General features: G+C 42.8%; 1 protein-coding gene across 7 annotated transcripts in view; it reads left to right on the top strand.

Annotated features, from left to right (window-relative positions):
* Positions 1-20,055, top strand: part of znf423 (zinc finger protein 423) — a 156,348-nt gene that overhangs the window by 63,101 nt on the left and 73,192 nt on the right. For all 7 annotated transcript variants that reach the window (XM_084409330.1, XM_084409327.1, XM_084409325.1 and 4 more), the window contains 2 exons: positions 14,872-18,299; positions 19,024-19,108. In XM_084409330.1, coding sequence (XP_084265456.1) covers positions 14,872-18,299; positions 19,024-19,108 — 3,513 coding nt within the window. The remainder of the gene's footprint in view (positions 1-14,871; positions 18,300-19,023; positions 19,109-20,055) is intronic.

The raw sequence follows: 20,055 nt of genomic DNA, 5'->3' as shown, positions 1-20,055 counted from the left end.
AATAAAGCAAAGAATTCAGTCAAACATACAAAGTCAGCGCTCTAGTCTAACGTTACAACGGTAAAGTTAAATAGCCTAAATATTAAGTTATGAAATTTCACTTAGCCCTCAGCCAAACCGATTGGCCAGGGAACAAAATATAGATTCATGAAACCAAAGATCGCCCGTTAGATATTCACAAGACGAATTATATCTCATGTTTAACCACTACAGAGACGTCAGAGTCAGCGGCAAACGTCAGAAGGACTAGCCGAGGAAAGGCCGTTCCAGGCGGGTACCGCTTAGTGAAAACGAGCCATAAATGTGTGCCTAGAAATGCAATGTCAGTTGCTTTGGATAAAAGCGTCTGCCAAATGCATAAAAGTAAATGTAAATTTCCTGTATTTTCTGTTTATATTCTAATAAAGAGAAATAATCATATATGGTCATTATACCATTGCTAAAACAACATATATTAGTGGCCTAAGACTTGCACAGTACTGTACAATATATATATATATATTATAAAAACTGTATTTTTTTTTGTGGCAGCACAGCACTAAGAAACCCAATAGGACAAATATCTTGTCAACTAGCCCCAAACCCTAGGGGCCAGTGGGCCATCCTTTTTGTTGAGCCTTGAATAGTTTTTTGCCTTAGTGGATGATAAAAACCCCATAGACTTGCATTGAAGAAGGGACTTTATTTCTTTTTTGACTTGGACTACTACACAACCACCCAGAGCACCCTACACAGACATCATGGCAGGGACTTTTCTCATCACATTTGCTTTAAAAATGTATAACTGTAGTTGTAAGTGATTTTAATGATTAAACCTACACCTTTCCAGTGGTTGAGTTTGATAGTGTGCCATTGATGAAGGCAACACACATCCCTGAAGTTCTTCCATAGGATGGGGTAGGAAGAATGAGAGCGGGCATACATGAAAGCCAGATCATTGTTGAAGCCATTTTCATGTTTCTGTTCACCCACGTTTATTAAAAAGTGGTGGCGGGACCGCATTTGATGTGAGGATGGGGCTGCACTTTTACTGTTAGTCCCACTGCAATCCTTTTTTATGCTGTGGAGTCTGAGCAGCTAGTGGTCGCCATTGATCTACTGCACGCCGTCACACTGCCCTCTACCACACTGTGTGCCTCATTTTGTCTGTGTGTATGAGCAGGCTTTTTTATTCATATATATGTGCAGACATTTTATTCATGTTTGCATGTGCATTTCATGTACTTTACATATGTGTGAATGTCTATACACATTGTATGTTTGAATGCACGTCTGTCTGGAGGTCAGCTTGCTTCTCCTTCCCAGAGAACAGCCCCTGGGGCGATGCCAGAAGTTCCAACAAAAAGTTTTTTTTGTTGTTTTTTTCCAAGTCGTTCACTCACAGTGGACAGCTATCCCCCCCATGGGCCAGCAAGGGGGCTTCCCGCATGGGGTGGGGCCTTACCGGCAGAGGGGGAGGGCGAGGACAGGATCTGGCAGCGTTTGTGCGTCCTGGTAGGGGTTAGAGTGTGTGTGTGTGAAGGACTAGTGCAAAGGCAACCCCAGGAGCCAATGGATTGGAGAAGTTTTCTCATTGCCTCCATCCTCTCTTTCCATCTCCCCATGTTTTAGCGGATGTAGGCCGTAATTACTGGACCCCCTGGCTTCCCTTTCTCCCGACCGCAGCCTTTGATCTGTTTCATGTCGGGCAGATTTTTTTTCCCACTCGCTGTACCTTTGTCTCGTCCTCCCTTTCTTTTCTCTGCCGCTCCTTTTCCCCCAGCTGAGCCCCCTTTGATGGAGACAGTTTGAGCTCTTTAATACACAAAGAGAATTTTCTCTCTCGCCACCCTCCATTTTGTTTTAAAGTTGGGTTCTTTTTGTTGACAACCACATTGAACTTGATACAGATTTTTTTTTTTTTTCTGTTTGCTATTTTATTTTGTGTTTTTATGGTCCTCATGACCTTGATTAAAGGCAATGTGCTCTTTTTTTCCCGCTCTGTCACTGAGTTAAAAGTCAAATAAACTCACAAAGCTAATGGCTGGCCACTCTTTGGGTCATCCTGGCGTCCTCTTTTCGCATTTGAACAGTGAAGAAACAAGATGCGTGTTTTAGTTTAATGTGTGATCTTGCCGTTGTGTGTGTAGGAGAGAGTCTCAGGGAGTGCATAGGTTTAACAAAAATAATAATCCACTGATGAAAACCGTTCAAAGGGAATAAACGGTCCTCACCTGTTGGCGGTCGCGCATTGTCCGTTGTTTAGCGCATGTCCCGCCGGGCGCTGATCCATAGCCTCCCGCATGCATGGACGTGGGGGTTGTGTTTGTTTGTAAAGTAATAGCATTGTTAGCATAATGTTGGGTTGATTTGCTATTCGGTGTGGCTATTCTTTTGGACTAATTGCCACACTACATAGCGCTCCATCAACAATAAAGGGCCAGTGCAAGTTTCTAAGAAGGCTCACATCATATCAGAGCGTGTGTGGGTATGGTCCAGTGATCAGCTTTTGTTAACAGATCGTAGATAGGTGATCTATAGTGACTTTGCTGTTTGCTTGTTGAAAGATTTTGTTTGTGTTTGTGATTGTGTCAGATTTTATGTTCTTGTTTTTTGATTGATGATTCTCTCTTTCTCCCTCTCTGTTGGTATGCTGATAAATGGCAGCGGCTAAAGAAATAGTTCAGCCAAAAATTTCAATGTTGTCATTATTTACCTAACCTGGTGGTGTTCCAAACCCCTACGACTTACTTTCTTCTGTGAAATGCGAAAAGAGATGTTAGTCAAGATATCCGAGCTGTTCTTTTCCATACAACAAATGTGTAAGAACGGATGCTGTCAAAGTCCAAAAAAGCACAACCCAATAAAATACTATAAAAGTACTTCATATGACACATATGATGTTTCTTAAGCCATATAATAATTTTGGTTTTGAAAAGTCATTATTCACTGAAACTTTTCATGAAATTTGAGAGCTATGATGAAATGAAAGATTTTGAGTGAATTAATGAAAATAAAACCGTATTGTTTTTATATTGAAATTGATAAAAACACCAGATTTGACATCAGCGCAAAATGCCAGTGTTTCTCACACATCTCATAACCCATTATTTAACACCAACATTTTAATATGCAGAATTGTGAATGTGACTTGAGAGATTTTCAGTAACTAAATAACAAAATATATGAATAATGACTGATTCTGATTGCTTTAAAAAAAAAAAAAAATTGCTCTCAACGGCATCTTTTATGGTATAAAAAAGATTTTTTTCTTTCATTCCTTGTAAGAAATTCATACAGGTTTGGAACTATATGAGAGTGAGTAATCCGTGGCATAAATTTCCATTTGTGTGAACTGTCTCTTTAAGGGCAGCTGTTTGAGTTTATATGCGTTGAAAGTGATTGTGTGTGAGAGGAGCGAGAGACATTGCATGCAGCAGTAATGACAGTGGTGAGGTGCAGCTGTTTGTGTTTATATGTGTTAGAGACAGAAAGAGAGGTTGAGCAGCAGACAGGCAGAGAGAGACTGTGCATGCTGCTGTAATGACAGTGGTGAGGTGCAGCTCTCTCTGCGTCCTTGAACCCCGGCTGGGTGCTCTGGTGTCACCCTGGGGAGTGCACCGTTTAATACCACAGTAATTATCCTGTCCTTATTCACCACATTGCCGTCCAGGTGTCTCCTTCACCCTGCCTCCCAGCGTGTGTGTATCTGAGCGCATGAACTTGTGTTTTAGTGTTTTTTTTTATAGTGCCGCTGCCCTGTATTTTTATGCCTCTTAATATTCATGACACCTTTTCATTAACTCATGTGGGTGGGTGTGTGTGTGTGTCTGTCAAATGTTTTGTGTGTGGATGTTATATTCGCAGTTCTGCGTGTGCTAGTTCCTGTTTACTCAACTGTTTGTGCATTAATGTCAAAGCATGTGTTTGTGTGTGTAGTTGTTCTGTGTGTATGGTTACATACATATGTGTATGTGATGTCTTTCTCTTCGGATCTCCAGCTTACCGTCTGTCTGCTCTCACAGTCTGTGTGACTAATGGCAGGTCCAGGTGTTCCTCTCAGTTCTGGAGGTCCCTTGAGGTGCTGATGGCTCCCACTGTGGCAGCGTGGGCAGGAGGTACCCGCCTCTCTCTGCCTGTGTGGAAGGTCCCCTGGGCCCAGCAGCCTCATGAGGACCCCAGCCTTAACCCCCCACTCTCAGCTCCATAGTCCTCTTATATCTAAGATATTGAAGTGCAATACTATGCATTAGCTCATGTTGTATTTTTGATGTCTGAATTGAATGTGATGAAATACAGAGAGCGTGTACTGCAAAATAATGGCATGAAAACAAGCCTTTCTATTGCGTTGACTTTTATTGCTGCACTTAAAAACAAACAGCGCTATTAGTGTACTCAGATTCAAGAACGAATGACTCATATGAGCCTGTTCTTTTAATTAATCGTTCACAAACTTAGTATGAATCAGTCAGATGAATCTTTCAGTTAATGAACTCACTGCATTCCTGTTCTTAAATTACCGTCACAGAGGCTGCATTTGCGTGATCACAAATACAGTAAAAACAGTAATCTTGTGGAATATTATTACATTTTAAAATATTAAAACAGACAAATTAACAAAAAACATAATATATCTTGAAATGTTATTTATTCCTGTCATGGCAAAGCTGAATTTTCAGCAGCCATTACTCCAGTTTTTTTTTTTTTTATTATGTAAAAGTCTTTACTGTAACCTTTTATGAATTTAATGCATCCTTACTGAATAAAAGTATTAATTTATTTAAAAAAAAAAAAAAAAAAATCTTACTGACCCTAAACTTTTGAATGGTAATGTAAGTGTAAATCAGTATCATTACTGACTAGTTGTTCATATCAGAACACTTTTGAAAACTAATAACTAGGAATCATTAAATTATAACTATAACCATACCAGCATACATGTTTTCCCCTCACCTGACTGTAGGGGGCGATACACATGTCCGACCTACACCAGTGTTTCCTAACCCTGGTCCCGGATAACCTCCAATACTGCACATTTTACATCTCTTCCTAATCAAATACACCTGACTCAGCTCATGAGTGAGAAACAGTGCTCTAAATAAATGCACTTCCTGGTTAAAATCATGACACAGTGAGCAGCGCTTGTGCCTGTGACACATAGACCTGTCCGTGATCCAGCCTGCGATCCTGTTCCCTCTTTTTCTCCACGAACTTTCCTGTCTCTCTTTTGTCCTATGAATAAAACAATGCTTTTGGATTCTTTGGATGCTCTTTAGTGTCCTACACTGCTCCAGTGGTCATCTCTTGCACTGTGAGTTTGTACAGGTGTAAGTGGATTACTGTAGCATCAACTTGTCAGCTGGGAGCACTTGTTTGAAGGCTTGAGGTGGATTAAACACTCATCAGAAATACAGTGCTTAGCCTGTCATGCCCCAGAGACAGTTATATGCTTAGCTAAGAGTGATGGCTATTACTGTCAAACCCATTTTTACACTGTATTTGGGCAGTGTGCTAACAGCTAATTATTCAAACCCTTTTGCACAAGTAATGCTAAGTTTAGTGGTGTGGATTGCAGTGTGAGCTCTCATTGTAGTTAGCATGAAGCATTCTCCATTAGCCGCCTCCTGTAGCGCAGGAGCCTGCGGGCACGTCGACTATTTTTAACAATGAGGTTTGGCTGATTGAGTTCAGGGAAAAGAGGGGTGGTCAGAGATAGACATGGTAGACAGCAAAACCTCTTCATATGCTATCTCAGTGTCAGTGACTGGACCCGGCAGGGTTTTTTTTAGCTTTTACTTCTTTCAGATGGAATAAAGAAATTATTGCCACATGTAGTTTGTTCACTAGACCACAATTTTTAAGGCAGTTCATGATTTTCGGGGCACATAATTTTGTAATTTCAAAAGACACACACTCCTAAAGATTTTTGAGGCAAGTAGACTTTAACCCTATTCCGGCGGGGCTAGTTTTCGAAACAATGTTTGAGTTACAGTTTTTATCACCCGACATGATTTTATGTACCAATTCGAATGGGACTAATGTCTCTGTGTTTATTACAGAGGTGGAAGTGTGTTTTCTTTATGTGGGCATGACAGAAGTTCTAATGTGTTTGTGTGCATCACGTATGGCGTATTTTTTTAATGAATTACTTAATCATATTGATAACTTGAATTTATTATTAAAACCCTATTTAAAACTTCACATGAGTTTATATAAGTGGCTGTGTATAACAAACCCACAAAAGTGATCAGAGACATCTTGATAAGTATCTTACTTGACACTGATATTAAAATGGACAGTCTTCGCAGTTTCCTCAATTTGGCTTAGTTTATTAATTTTATAATTTAACTTTTTCATCGGATTCCATCCATGTGAAAGACTGGTGTGCAAACGGTAGCTCAGGTAGGACAAAAAACACATGAGAAGTATTAGCAAAATACAATATCAGCATTCACAGACATTCGCATTCGGACGGGATTCGATTTTTCAGAGGACCGTCTGTCCTAAGTTTGCCAAAAAAAAAAGTCGGTAATTTGCACACATTTTTACTGAGGCTGTGTGAGAAAAACAGACATGGCAGATTCAGATAGGATTAAAATCACTAAGTATGCCTGTGACGCATGAATTTCTCCAACATCCTCAATGAAAACTATCTCCGTTCAAATAGGGCTTTTTATACATAAAAGTATATTTTTCAAAAAATATGTGTTTGTGTATATGTGTAAGCACAGCACAAACTGGACTAGGACTTCCTTTAGTGCCCCTACAAAAATATAGGAACATGTGCCCCTACTTCTTGTATGTATGTTGTGATGATATGCTGAGGTTAAAGGGTTACTTTGTGTTAACAGGGGGGGCAGGTGAGCTTTAAGCAAAACCCTTTTCTGCATCAGTTTGATCAAAGAGAGCCAAGAGGCAGAATACAGTGTGTGATCAGTTTAGAGGCCTGTCTGCCTCCGAGCACAGATCATAGAGAGAAAGACATAGACAGACGGGTATAGTAAGTGATGGAAGAAACGATCAGGGACACATTTAAACACATTCACCTTCTCTCTCTCCTCTTTCCCATCTGTTATGCACATGCTCTCGCACACAAAACACATACAAACACACAAATGTGCGCATCTCAGTAATGGAGGGTCATGTTCCAGGTTATGTGAGGTAGATGTTTGTGTGTGTGAGATTCTAGAAGGGAACAAAGTGCTTGTTTAGCACCGCTTTCCTGCATGGCTAGGCAGGCAGCTGCTTCCCATTGACTAGGTACACAGTGGGAACCTGACTGCACTCACTGTACACTCCCAACCAGTAAAACTTGTGACATACATGACTACCAGACAGAAGACACAATGAGCGACTGATAGAGACATCAAATTGTCTCTTGTTTTTGTACAAGTAGTTTTTTTTTTCATCATTTGAGACCGTGTGCATGTAAAGCGCACAGATTGTCTGGAACTGCGTCCAAATATACTTGTTTTTTTTTTCATATAATGAACTACACTACCGTTTGAAAGTTTAGTCAGAAAGATTCTAGGATTTAAATTAAGATTTAAATAACACTTTTGTTCAGCGAGGATGAATTGAATTGATCAAAACTCCTGTTGTTCTATAAAAAGTCAGGCAAAGTTCATCATTTGCAAAATGACAAGCCAAATAGAACATACTTTCTCGTACATTTAGTGACATCATAAGGGTTTATGTTTAACCAAATGTGGAAAGTATAATAAAGGGAGCCAAACTTTGAAGAAGAAAAAGCAAAAGAGAGAAAAGAAAGCAGCAGAAGCCAAACGTCTCATCTCTGATGCTGGAGTTGTGAAGAGGCTTGTTTTGGTACACTTCACATGTAATTAATCTGCAGCTGTTTAACAGTGCGGGCCCCCGCCGCTCGCGCAGACTGAGCAACACAAGAGTCAAACGGAGCTTAACCACTGCCAGTGCCCCTGTCGTCACGCAACCTCTCCCTCAGTCTTTATCTCTCCTCCATCTCACCTTCTCTCTCTCCATCAGGCACACACCGAGTACTTATGTTTCACCTTTGCGCCCCTAAAAATGCTTGGCGTGTAAATCATCCTCGCTAAAAATGCCATTGGCTTTTCTGCATCTAAACATTATTAATGGCTGAAGGCTTTTAATTGGGTTTACAGCAACTTTATCTACTGCAGAAAATGGTTTGTTTTGAAGTGATTTCATCTGTGTCTGGTTAGTGTTTAAAGGAGTGTTTCAGGTTAAATAGAAGGCAAGCTTTATCGTCAACATCTGTGGCATGCTCTTAATTACCATTGCAAATAATTTTGCCCCATAGTTTGTAAAGCCAAACAAAATGCTAACTGAAATTTACTTACAAAAAAAGTCAATATGGGGCAGTACGATATGGTATGGACTTCTGTTGTCCCACAGAACAAGAAAAAATATTTTGTAAATTTATTACCAAAAGTCAAAGGCCCTTTCCCAAACGGTGTTCTTGATGTTTACTTGCGTCCATAGACTATAGGGTGTATGATCTGTCATTTTTGGATTCATAAGGGCACTCATGGTCACCCCCTTTTAAGGATATAATGTGCCCTTGATGCAAATTTTTGGGGGTTTATGACCTGACTAGTGCTGGGTGTCAGCATAGAGTTCCTGATTCGATTCATGTCAATTTTTTTAAATCTTTGATTCAGTTAGGATTGAGATCTTGTTTAGATTTTGATTAGATTGAGATTCATTTTATTTTATTTGCGTATATTTGTCTATTTTTCTTACATATGATTTTCTTTTACATAGAGTAAAAGATTATGAGATTTTAAGAATTGATATCAAGATTGTTCAAATGAAGATCACCATTAATTGGAAAATCATCAGTATTTTTGCCAAGGCCTGTGGTGTCACATTGGTGTCAGAGTTCTGCTCATGTCTTCTGCCCATCATTTCCTGTCCTCTCTCCAGTCTCTCTTGTTGTCATGTTAGCAAGTAGCACTGCACCCATCTGTACAGCACTCTGTGGTCTCTAGAGGTGAGTGAGTGGTCAGCCTCCAGAAGGTGTTCCATTTCTCTTCCTCACCTGGGGGTCGCTAGAGGGGAGATGGGGAGCAGGCTGTCAGCTGTCCTTGCCTTCCCAACCCCCTGCTCCTCACCTTCTGCCCTGGGAATGAGTCCGGCTGCTCGGACGCTTATGGGCGCCAACAACTCCATATGGGCTGTGGGCAGCAAGAGTGTGTGTCCTCCAGGATTCCGGCCCCTGACAGACAGTCCGTCCTGTGACATCACTGCAGTACGCATATGTGTGTGTGTGTGCAAGGGTACACATGAGTGTAAATACATGGTTCTCCTCCAGGATTATGGTCCCTGACAGACTGGCTACATGATGACATCACCTTGGCATGTTTGCGTGTTTGTGTCCTTTAGGAAAAGACCCCTAACAGACTGTGTCCCTGGAGCCCCCTGTAGGGTACCGAGAGCAATGCCAGGGGTCCTACGAGCACAGACTGGAGAGTGTCAGCTTGATGGAGCAGAGACCGTTAGGGACGGCAAACATGAGTTTGTGTGTATGTGCGTGTTTGTGTGTCCACTAGGACCAGGCCCCTGACAGACTGTCTCCCTTGAGCAGCGGTGGGTTACGGCAGAGGCAGAGAGTGTGTCAGCATAGAAACCCAAAGGAACATTGCAGAACAGTTGGGGGGGAAATACAGGAGTCGGTTTGCTTGTGTGTGTATGTGTATACATGTGTGTGTGTGTATTTTAGTATCGATAAACAGGTGTTTGGTCTCAGAGACTGTGCTCCCAGAGGACTGCCGGCCATGTGGTCAGTTCTTGTGTGCCGTCCCCCCTCCCTTCTCGTTCCCTCTCTTTTCTTTCTTGTCCTCACTCTTCCACTCTTTCCTACCCTCTTAGCAACATAGCTTTGTCCTCTGTTGTATTTGGTTATGACGGCCCTGTTGCCTAGGGGAGAGAGGAAGGAAGGAAGATATGGAAGAGGGAGGTCTCTGTGAGAAGCACAGAAAAATAAAAAGAAACGGAAGAGATGATGGAAGAGAATTAAGATGAACCGCTAGTAAAAACTCCTATAGATACTCTGGGTTTATCTGGAAGTTGTTTTCCCCTGGCTCTTGCTTCAGGCCTGTCTGGCCGGCATGCTGGGTTGCCCAGTGGGAGCACGGGGTGGAAGTTGTTTTTCTGCCCCCTACAGTGTGTCTCTCCTGCCCCAGGCTGTGGGCAGAGGGCCAGGGGTAAGGGGTTGTGAGCTGGGCAGGGGGGCTGCTGGGAAAGGTGGAGGTTTTGGGCAGGGGGCCAGGCTCAAAGGTGGAGGGGGTAGAGGAGGGGTGAGAGGTCAGGGATGTGGAATGTGACTAGGTGAAATAAGACACAGGTTTAGTTAGACCACGATTCTACCATTTTGCTTTCCCTATGTTCCATCATGTCGGAATGATCGTATTTACTAGTGCTCATAAAATTCACTAGTTGGGAATTGGTTACTTTCTGTAAGCTCTGACTTTTCTGACTGAGTTGTGGGACATCAATTAAAGATTTAGTGTGCAAGTGAATTGGTACTGATCCTAAGAAGTTGTAATTGGGTGTACTCTGTTGTAATCTTCAATTACATGCACTTTTGCCCTTACAGTCTTTGATATTACATAAATAATTTTCACACAAATATTGAGTTTATGTTTAGTTAATAGTTTATTTACATTATTATAGTTTGTGTAATGTACTGTGACTTTTTATTTTAATGTACTATTACTTAGTTTGTGTATTTGTACTGTAGTTATAATTGTAATCCAAAGATTACTTTGGATCTTAGTCATGGTAGGCACCACATTTAATTTGACATAAATAAAACCTTTGCTGTGAGGTCGCAAGTCATATCTAAATATTCACAACCTATGTCTTTTGGATTTTTTGGTTTGTTTGGACTTTTTGAATACAACCTTTTACAAACTATACCTTGTTTTTATATTTGTCAAAATATATAGTGTCTACCCTTACTAAGGTCCATTACTATGTTAATTAGCATAGCTTGAGGCTATCAGCATTAGCGTGTTGATGTCTGTGGTCACTGATAACATTTTCCCCACATTTTAGATTGCATTTTAGGTGTAGTTCTGAAATTAAACCTTTGTCAGAAAATATTGAGCTTCTCTAGCAATAATACACAACATTTTGATGGTAAAAAATTGACTTTCCAAGACTGGACTTGGAAGAATATATATATTTTTTTATTTTTTTTATTTTAAATTTTTTATTTATTATTACAGGCACTTTGAGTCTTTCTGGAGCAAAAGTATGATTTAATAGTTAAAAACTGCTTTAGAACAAAGTGAGATGTTAGTAGTGGCATCTAACCTAGATGTGGGATGAGATTAATCAGGCCAAAACCAGAATGTTTGCCTCCATTTGTCAAATTTGAATAGAATATGTTGGAATGAATGTTAAACTGGTTTAGTATTATTTTGGTTGTTGTCGAAGTGGGCATATTTAACCTCGTCTCCCATGTAGTGTAAATTTCAGTGTGTTAATCATTGTGGAACGGCTGTATTGTTTTTGGATGGTGTGTTGTTCCAGAAGGGAAACAGCAGTGCTGTATGTCATAAGTGTGGGTCTGCTGTATATGCCTCCAAGCGCTAATGAACACACTAGCCTGTTTTGGCTCTGACGATTGGCTCGTGTCGGTAGGGGCATTCACAAAATCCACAGCTTTGGTGTTGGGAGAGATAGAGGGGATCTCTTTTTTTCCCTTCTCTATCTGGCTTACCCCCCCCCCCCATCCCCCCCACCCCCCCTCCTCTATCTGTCCTTGTATCTGATAAAGAGGAGAGAGGACAGACATCAGACTGAGCACGTCTTCATTACCGTCTTCCACCACGCTTCCAGCCCTGCATGCCAGTGCTTTGGCTAGCCCATTAACTGACCTGATGTGGTTCAGCCCAGCCCGGTCCGGTGGAGGCATGAGGGTCTTCGCAGGGTGTGGGGGGGTCTGCTCTTGAATCTTCTAGAATTATCTGCCGATTAGATGCTGGGGTGGCTGCCGCCATCACCATGTGTTTCTGTTATCATGCTCCCAATTACCAGGCCCTGTTCAAGGCGGGGTGGCAGGCCCATCCCTGGACATCAGAATGTGTCGTTCTGCCAGTCCCGTCTTCCAATTCTTCCCTCCCTCGCTACACCCTTCCATCCTGTGCTCCACCCCTCCACATGGGACAGGCTGGCGAGAAGAAGGCCAGCGCCAGGGGCAACCACCAGAGCAGCCTGTTAATTCGGTAATGAGTCACAACATGAAAGAAAGTTTGGGGATGGAATGTGGAACAAGTGAGAAACAAACTGTCAGAGAGGGAGAGAGGAATCTGAAAACAATGGGAAGGTCGATTGAGCCTGTAAATGTATAAGAACAGGAGCATGGAATGAACCCCATGTTTTCATGCCCATTCCAGACGCCGGTTCTTTTCTCTCTCTTGCTCTCTCTCTCTCTCTCTCTCTCTCTCTCTCTCTCTCTATCTCGTCCCCCTCACTTTTTTCTTTCTGTTTCTTTTCTAATTTAACTTTTCATTGAAATTTCTTACCCTGTTTAGTGCTCTTGCCAAGTCCCCCGGCGGACAGATGACAAAAGCCCCCTAAAAGCCATGTGATCTTCCATTTTCCGACAGCCACACTTCTGAGGATTAAAGCTATTTAATGACTATAATCTCCCTCTTTCTCAAAAGTGATTTCTCACATTCTGTCGCAGTCAGAGGGATTGCATTAGCATTAATAGATTTATAATTCGCCAGAATGACCACATGTGCCAGGAGTTTTTTTTTTCTTTTAGGCTCCATTCTTTTCCTCTCCTCTGCCTTTTTTTCCCCTCCTTTTTTCTGGCTCTGAACTCAAGCAAGTGTTTCTTTGTATCTCTTGCACTGTGGTACATGTCTGTGTCTCAGCAGGACGGCCTACCTGTCAGTCGGCACCCCCACCATCACCACTATACCCGCCCCCCGCTCACCTCCACAGTGGCTGGATCAGAGAATGGCCTGTCAGGGGCCACAGTCTCATTGTGCAGCCAAAGAATTCACCACGGTTAAGTCCCTTATGGGCTTTTCATCTGAGCTCTTTCATTGGGCCACTGCAACACTTTCTCTCCTGTGTTGCAAGGGTTTTAAGTTGTGTTGGGATGGCTCTTATCCTGACGTGGGCACAAAAGCATGAGAACATAACAGGGGAGGGCACTGTACTTGAAGGAAGGAGGCGAAAGAGGCAGAGGAGGTGTGTGAGACGTGGGCCACCTCTTCTTACGCTAAATGTGATCTGAGAAAGAGATGCTAAAACAAAACAAAAAGTGGCACAAAGTGGAATGTTTCTTTATTCTCTCTCTTATTTTTTAGATTTTAGGTTGATAGATTAATTAAAAGAAAACTTTTTTTTTATAGTATTAAAAATGTCATAAACCAAAAATCTGTGTCATAGTAACATGCCATCATCATACTTTCAAGATTTCCTTTCAACTTTTCAAAGACAAGTCAAAATGTCCTTTTAAAATCACCATTTCCTTTTTATTATGTTTAACAGTAGGGGAATTAAAAACCAACATATATTTAGCTTGAGATGCTACAATGCCATTTATTAAGACTTAAATTATAAATCTGAATCTTATAAAAATGTACTTTAAAAATCACTTTAATTTTAGAAAAGCACTCATTTCATTGATTGACCTCTTTATTTAGTGGCTGCCTTGCTCTTAATTGCCTTTCTATATAAGTATTTTCTAAACAATGTCACACTTTCTTCTCTTATTATACTCCTTTACTGATATCTCTATTTTTAAGTTTTTCTTTACTCCGGCTCTGAATTCATTTCTCGCTTAGAGCTAAATTCATAATTCATGGTTTTACAAATTTCTACCCACAAACCCCCGTGGAGATTTATTTGTTCTGCACAGCACCTACATTTTAAAGTGGATCGATTCATCACTTGAATTTATTTTCTACAAATTCTGCTGTGCTCACCTTTGTGTAATGGGAGAGTAGTGGGCGGAAGTAAAATCCTACAACTGCCATATGGAGTTGAAGTTATTAGTTTATACAATACACACTGAGGTGATGCACTTTCTTTGTTCTTTTTTCCTTTTTCCTTTTCCTGTCGCATTAGGTCGTAGATTGTGACTGTTCCAGTGTGTTTTTCATTTCTAATTAGATAACTAAGCATAGGAGGACATTGTTACATTTGGATTGAGTACAGATTGAGCTTTTAGAGGATGTGGGATGTTATTCTCTGTAAATATACATTTTTTGAATCTGTAATACCAGAGGCTTTTTCAACGCATTAAGAGTGAACATACAACTTAGAGAAAATAAAGCAAACAAACAGTACTCTGATAGAAAATTCTGTGTTTGTCTGAGCCGCAGTGGGACTTTGTGCTCGCAGCATCCCTGCTCAATAAGTCATGAGCTCTCTCCATTGCTTTCCTTCAGAGTCTGCTGGTTGAGATGCTAAATAGATGACGTGTGGACTGTGTCAGGCCCCATCAGATTGCACAAAGCAGGAGAATTAAGAGCAACCCGATTTGTATATCTTTGTATAATGTATGCCTGCATTAATCTAGACTGGCCGTGTGTTTGCACAAACAGTGGAAAAACATAAATAATCCAGTGCTATGATTTTGAATGCGTTGTCCAGTAAGAGGGCTTTCCTTTCTGAATGTGCTCTAATCACTTTTGTGAAGCTTTTCAATCTGGTGACCATAATGAAAATATGATAAAGCAGATCCAAATCTGAGGGATATGGGTATGAGCTTGTTTGCTAAGGGAGGATAAGAGGATAAAAAAATACATCTTTGTCCTTATTTCTCTACTCTTGTGGGGTTTGCTGTCTTTAGTTCTTTGCTTCTATTTTGATATTTTCTCTGCCTCTTTAACATTTTAATTCTGTCTGTGTTTTGCATTGCAGATGGTGATGATGACCCAGGGCTCTCCTGGGTGGCGTCCTCTCCCTCTAGCAAAGACGTGGCATCGCCGTCACAGATGCTAGGGGATGGCTGCTGCGATATGGGCATGGGCACAGGGGAGGAAGAAGGGGGCTCTGGCCTGCCTTATCCCTGCCAGTTCTGCGACAAGTCCTTCAGTCGCCTCAGCTACCTGAAGCGCCACGAACAGATCCACAGTGACAAGCTGCCCTTCAAATGTACCTTCTGCAGTCGTTTGTTCAAACACAAACGCAGTCGTGATCGTCACGTCAAGCTTCACACCGGTGACAAGAAGTACAGTTGCCAGGAGTGCGAGGCAGCATTTTCTCGCAGCGATCATCTCAAGATCCACCTCAAAACACACAGTTCCAGCAAACCATTCAAGTGCAGCATTTGTAAGCGTGGCTTCTCTTCCACATCCTCTCTACAGAGTCACATGCAAGCCCATCGGAAGAACAAGGAACACCTGGCAAAGAAAGACCAGGGTAAGCGTGATGGATCTAGCAGTGACGTAGCTGACCAGGACCAGGACCTATATATGTGTGATTACTGTGAGGAGACATTCAGTCAGACAGATGAACTTGAGAAACACGTGTTGACGCAGCATCCCCAGCTCTCAGACCGTGCAGAGCTGCAATGCATCCACTGCCCTGAAATCTTCAGCGATGAAGGCACTCTACTCACCCATATTGATAGAACGCACGCCAACAAGAAACACAAGTGTCCCATGTGCGCAGAACAGTTCCCATCTGTAGAGGATGTCTATTGCCATCTTGACAGCCACCGGCAGCCAGACTCCAGCATCCACAGTGCCAGTCCTGATCCGGTCTTGGGAAGTGTGGCATCAATGAGCAGTGCTACGCCTGATTCCAGTGCCTCCCTGGAGAGAGGATCAACCCCAGACTCTACTCTCAAGCCTGGACAGAACAGACGCAAGCTTGCACCTTCTTCTGACCATGACGATGGAGTCTGGTCAGGCAAAGTGACCTACAGTTGTCCATATTGCTCCAAGAGAGATTTCAACAGTCTGGCTGTCTTGGAGATTCATCTGAAGACTATCCATGCAGACAAACCTCAGCAGAGCCACACTTGCCAGTTGTGTCTGGAAACCCTGCCTACTCTCTATAACCTTAATGAGCATGTGCGCAAAGCACATAGATCCAGTGGGAGCTCTGCCTCAAACTTTCCCCTTCTGCAGTTCAGTAATGTTTCAGCCTTTCATTGCAACTACTGTCCTGACATGTTTGCAGACATCAATAGCCTGCAAGAGCACATCCGTGTTTCTCACTGCCTATCCAGTAGTGTTGTTGCTGGATCCACCACTTTGGAGGGCAACCATGCTTTCTTCTGCAATCAGTGCTCCATGGGCTTCCTTACAGAGTCCTCACTCACCGAGCACATCCAACAGACCCATTGCAGCAGTGGGGGTGGTGTGACCAAGATGGAGTCTCCAGTCTTGCAGCCCTCGCAGTCCTTCATGGAAGTGTATTCTTGCCCTTACTGCACCAACTCTCCCATCTTTGGTTCCCTCCTCAAACTCACTAAACACATTAAGGAAAATCACAAGAACATCCCTCTTGCCAACAACAAGCGCAAAGTCAAAGTGGCAGACTTGAGCCCAGCCTCATCTGATGTGGAGATATCCTCCCCTAAGCGCCATAGGGTAACTGGCGACAGCACTCCAGCAGTTGCTAATGGAGACTACCCCTGCAATCAGTGTGACCTTCGATTCAGCAGCTTTGAGGGATTCCAAGCCCATCTCAAGTCCCATCTGGAACTGCTGCTGAGGAGACAGTCTTGCCCACAATGCAACAAAGAGGACTTTGATTCTCAAGAGGCATTGCTTCAGCACTTGACCATTCACTACACCACCACTTCCACCCAGTATGTCTGTGAGAGCTGTGACAAACAGTTCTCTTCTGTAGATGATCTGCAAAAGCACTTGCTAGACATGCATACCTTTGTGCTGTACCACTGCACACTGTGTCAGGAAGTTTTTGATTCAAAGGTCTCTATACAAGTCCACCTGGCCGTCAAGCACAGCAATGAGAAGAAAATGTATCGTTGTACGGCCTGTGCTTGGGACTTCCGCAAAGAAAGTGACCTGCAATTACACGTGAAGCACAGTCATTTGGGTCATCCTACCAGTACAGGGGCATCTGGGAAAGCACGCAAATGCATATTCTGTGGGGAGACATTTGGCACAGAAGTAGAGCTCCAGTGTCACATCACTACTCACAGTAAAAAGTATAACTGCCGGCTCTGTGGGAAGGCTTTCCATGCCATTGTCTTGTTGGAAAGACATCTCAGAGAGAAGCACTGCATTTTTGATGGAGGAAATGGCAACGGAAATGGAGGCAGCCAAAATGGAACGCCTAACGGGGTGACTCAAAGCTCTAAGCGTTCCACAGCAGGATCAACTGCAGCTGCTGAGCAAGCAGATTTGCAGAACATGCTGTTAAAAGGAGGAAGTCAGGAAACCGTAAACAGCCATGAAGCCAGCGGTGGTGAAGAGGAGCTGGACGCCTCAGAGCCAATGTATGCCTGTGACATCTGTGGTGCAGCATATACCATGGAGTCTCTTCTCCAAAACCACCGCCTTCGAGACCACAATATCAGACCTGGTGATGACGATGCAAGCTCAAGAAAAAAGAAGGCTGACTTCATCAAGGGTAACCACAAATGCAATGTTTGCTCACGGACATTCTTTTCTGAGAACGGCTTGAGGGAACATGCCCAGACGCACCGTGGCCCGGCGAAGCACTACATGTGTCCCATCTGTGGTGAACGCTTCCCTTCACTCCTTACTCTCACTGAGCACAAGGTCACCCACAGCAAGAGCCTGGACACAGGCACCTGCCGTATCTGCAAGATGCCCCTGCAGAGCGAGGAAGAGTTTATCGAGCACTGCCAGATGCACCCTGACCTGAGAAACTCCCTCACAGGCTTCCGCTGTGTTGTTTGCATGCAAACTGTCACCTCGACACTCGAACTGAAGATCCATGGAACTTTTCACATGCAGAAGATCTCGTCCTCTGGGGTCAGTGGCGGAGGAGGAGGATCAGCCTCATCATCTCCAAATGGCCAGCTGCAGGCTCACAAACTCTATAAATGTGCCCTTTGTCTCAAAGACTTCAAGAATAAACACGAGCTGGTCAAGATCGATGTCAACGGCCTGCCTTATGGTCTTTGTGCTGGCTGCATGAGTCGGGGCACAAATGGCCAGTCCCCAACTGTTGTTGTCACCCCACAAGAAGGCGAGAAGGGCACCACTGGACTGCGCTGCCCAGAGTGTGCTGTTAAATTTGAGACCCTGGAAGACCTGGAAAGCCATGTTCAGGTGGACCATCCTGAGATGAGCCCTGAGACCAGTGGAGCTAAGAAAGTTACGGATGCCTCACCTGTCCCTAAAGTAAGTGTCAAAGCCTAACCCCTATGATAACCTGATATGCTTTATACTACAACTGTCTCAATTATATTTTCTTTCGTCTGAAAGGATATTAAAAGTATTTTATAGTTCAATATGAAACAAGAAGATCAAAGATGAATCTTAGCTATTGTCCACAAGCACTGGGCCTTTTGACAGAAATGTTCTTTTTTAAATGGTTTTGTATTTGCTTAGGGTATTTTTTTAGGTCATTTCAGGTTTTCCTCTAGTTCTCAAAATTGTTTTCTTTCTCTACCTTTTCTCTTTTTGTGTTTCTTTTCCTATTATCTCTTTTCTTTTTGGCAGTTCAAAAAATAATTTTATGCAATTTCTTTTGAAAAGGGGAGACATTGCCAGCAACCATTTTCTGGCAGTATTTTTAGTGTATAAGTTCCCTGTGTTCCCAAAGTGTTCTGAGTCAAAGAGAGATGCGTGAATTCATGGCTACATTACTACTGGCCCCAGAGGGTTCAGCAGCCTCATCCTGCTGGGCTATTGTACAGCCTGTTCGCTTCACTAGATATTGACAGTGAACTTCCAGGGACGCTCAATCTTTACCTGTGCTTTTGTCTCAGATCAGTGTAACAGATAGGAGAATCGCTGCCTTTTCCCCTCTTGTTGCAACAGGATAGCTTGGGAGTTTGTGAATGTGTGGAGGATTAAAAAAGCCTGTTCAATGTGAATTCCAATCCTGTATCTTTCCTTGTAGAAGAAGACGTATCAGTGCATCAAATGCCAAATGACCTTTGAGACAGAACGAGAGATCCAGATCCATGTTGCCAACCATATGATCGGTAAGTTGACCCCATAGTTTCCTCTGCTAGTGAGCGTGCGTTTGTGTGTGTTTACGTGTGGGTTGTGTGTGTGTGTGTGTGTGTGTGTGTGTGTGTGTGCGCGTGCGCGTGCGCGCGTGCGTTTGGATGCTTGCCAGTCGCAACTCCTGCTTTCCTACCCTTTTTTGCTGCCTTAGTCTTGCCCCAGCACTCTCTCTCACTCCCTGCACACAGGTGTGAGACAGACAGGTGAAATGAACAGCTCTATTTCTGGAAGTGCAGACATCGCTCTCAACAAGCTGTTCCATTGTTTAACACTTGACTACGCAGCTGAGGCCTCGGCTGCAGGTCTGATTGCTCTGTAACTCTTCACCATGCAGCCGAGACCAGGACTGCAGGTCTCGCTTCTTCAGCAAAGGCAACAAACAATTAGGTTCTATTTTATTCCACTTCATTTAATTCCTGTAGTCTGTCGTGGACAATTACACAGATTTTGCTCTTTGTTGCAGATATTTTACGAATAGAGTAACTACATGTCCACATGGAGGGGGTGTTATTTACAGATGTTGGAATTCTAAATTATGTTAGGTTAGCTGAACTAATAAAGGGCTCTGTGACTTATCTAATTATGTTATAGGAGTGTTTTGAATATGTTTCCTCGTACGCTATAATGCTATAGAGCGCCGGGTGCCACTTTTTAATGTTGGCTCCTGGTGGATGATATATTCCATCCTATGTTTCTTGTTTCTTTGGCTAGTGGCCCTGGCTGCAGTATATGAGCTTAACTGAACAGTTCCTTTGTAGTTGTTTTATATGCCTCCTCCCTTGGTGTTGTTATTCTTTAAGTAATAATTGCTGCTGCAGCACACTGTAGTGTAGATTAACGAGCTGGGCCTGTGAGTAATTTCACAGAACAAACGGCGCAATGCTCTAAGCCTCAGCAACTTCCTGGCCTTCTCCGATCCTGA

Source organism: Rutilus rutilus, assembly GCF_951802725.1.
Source record: "Rutilus rutilus genome assembly, chromosome: 5".
In the NCBI taxonomy this organism is placed as follows: Eukaryota; Metazoa; Chordata; class Actinopteri; order Cypriniformes; family Leuciscidae; genus Rutilus; species Rutilus rutilus.
This window is presented reverse-complemented; position numbering and strand designations above follow the sequence as displayed.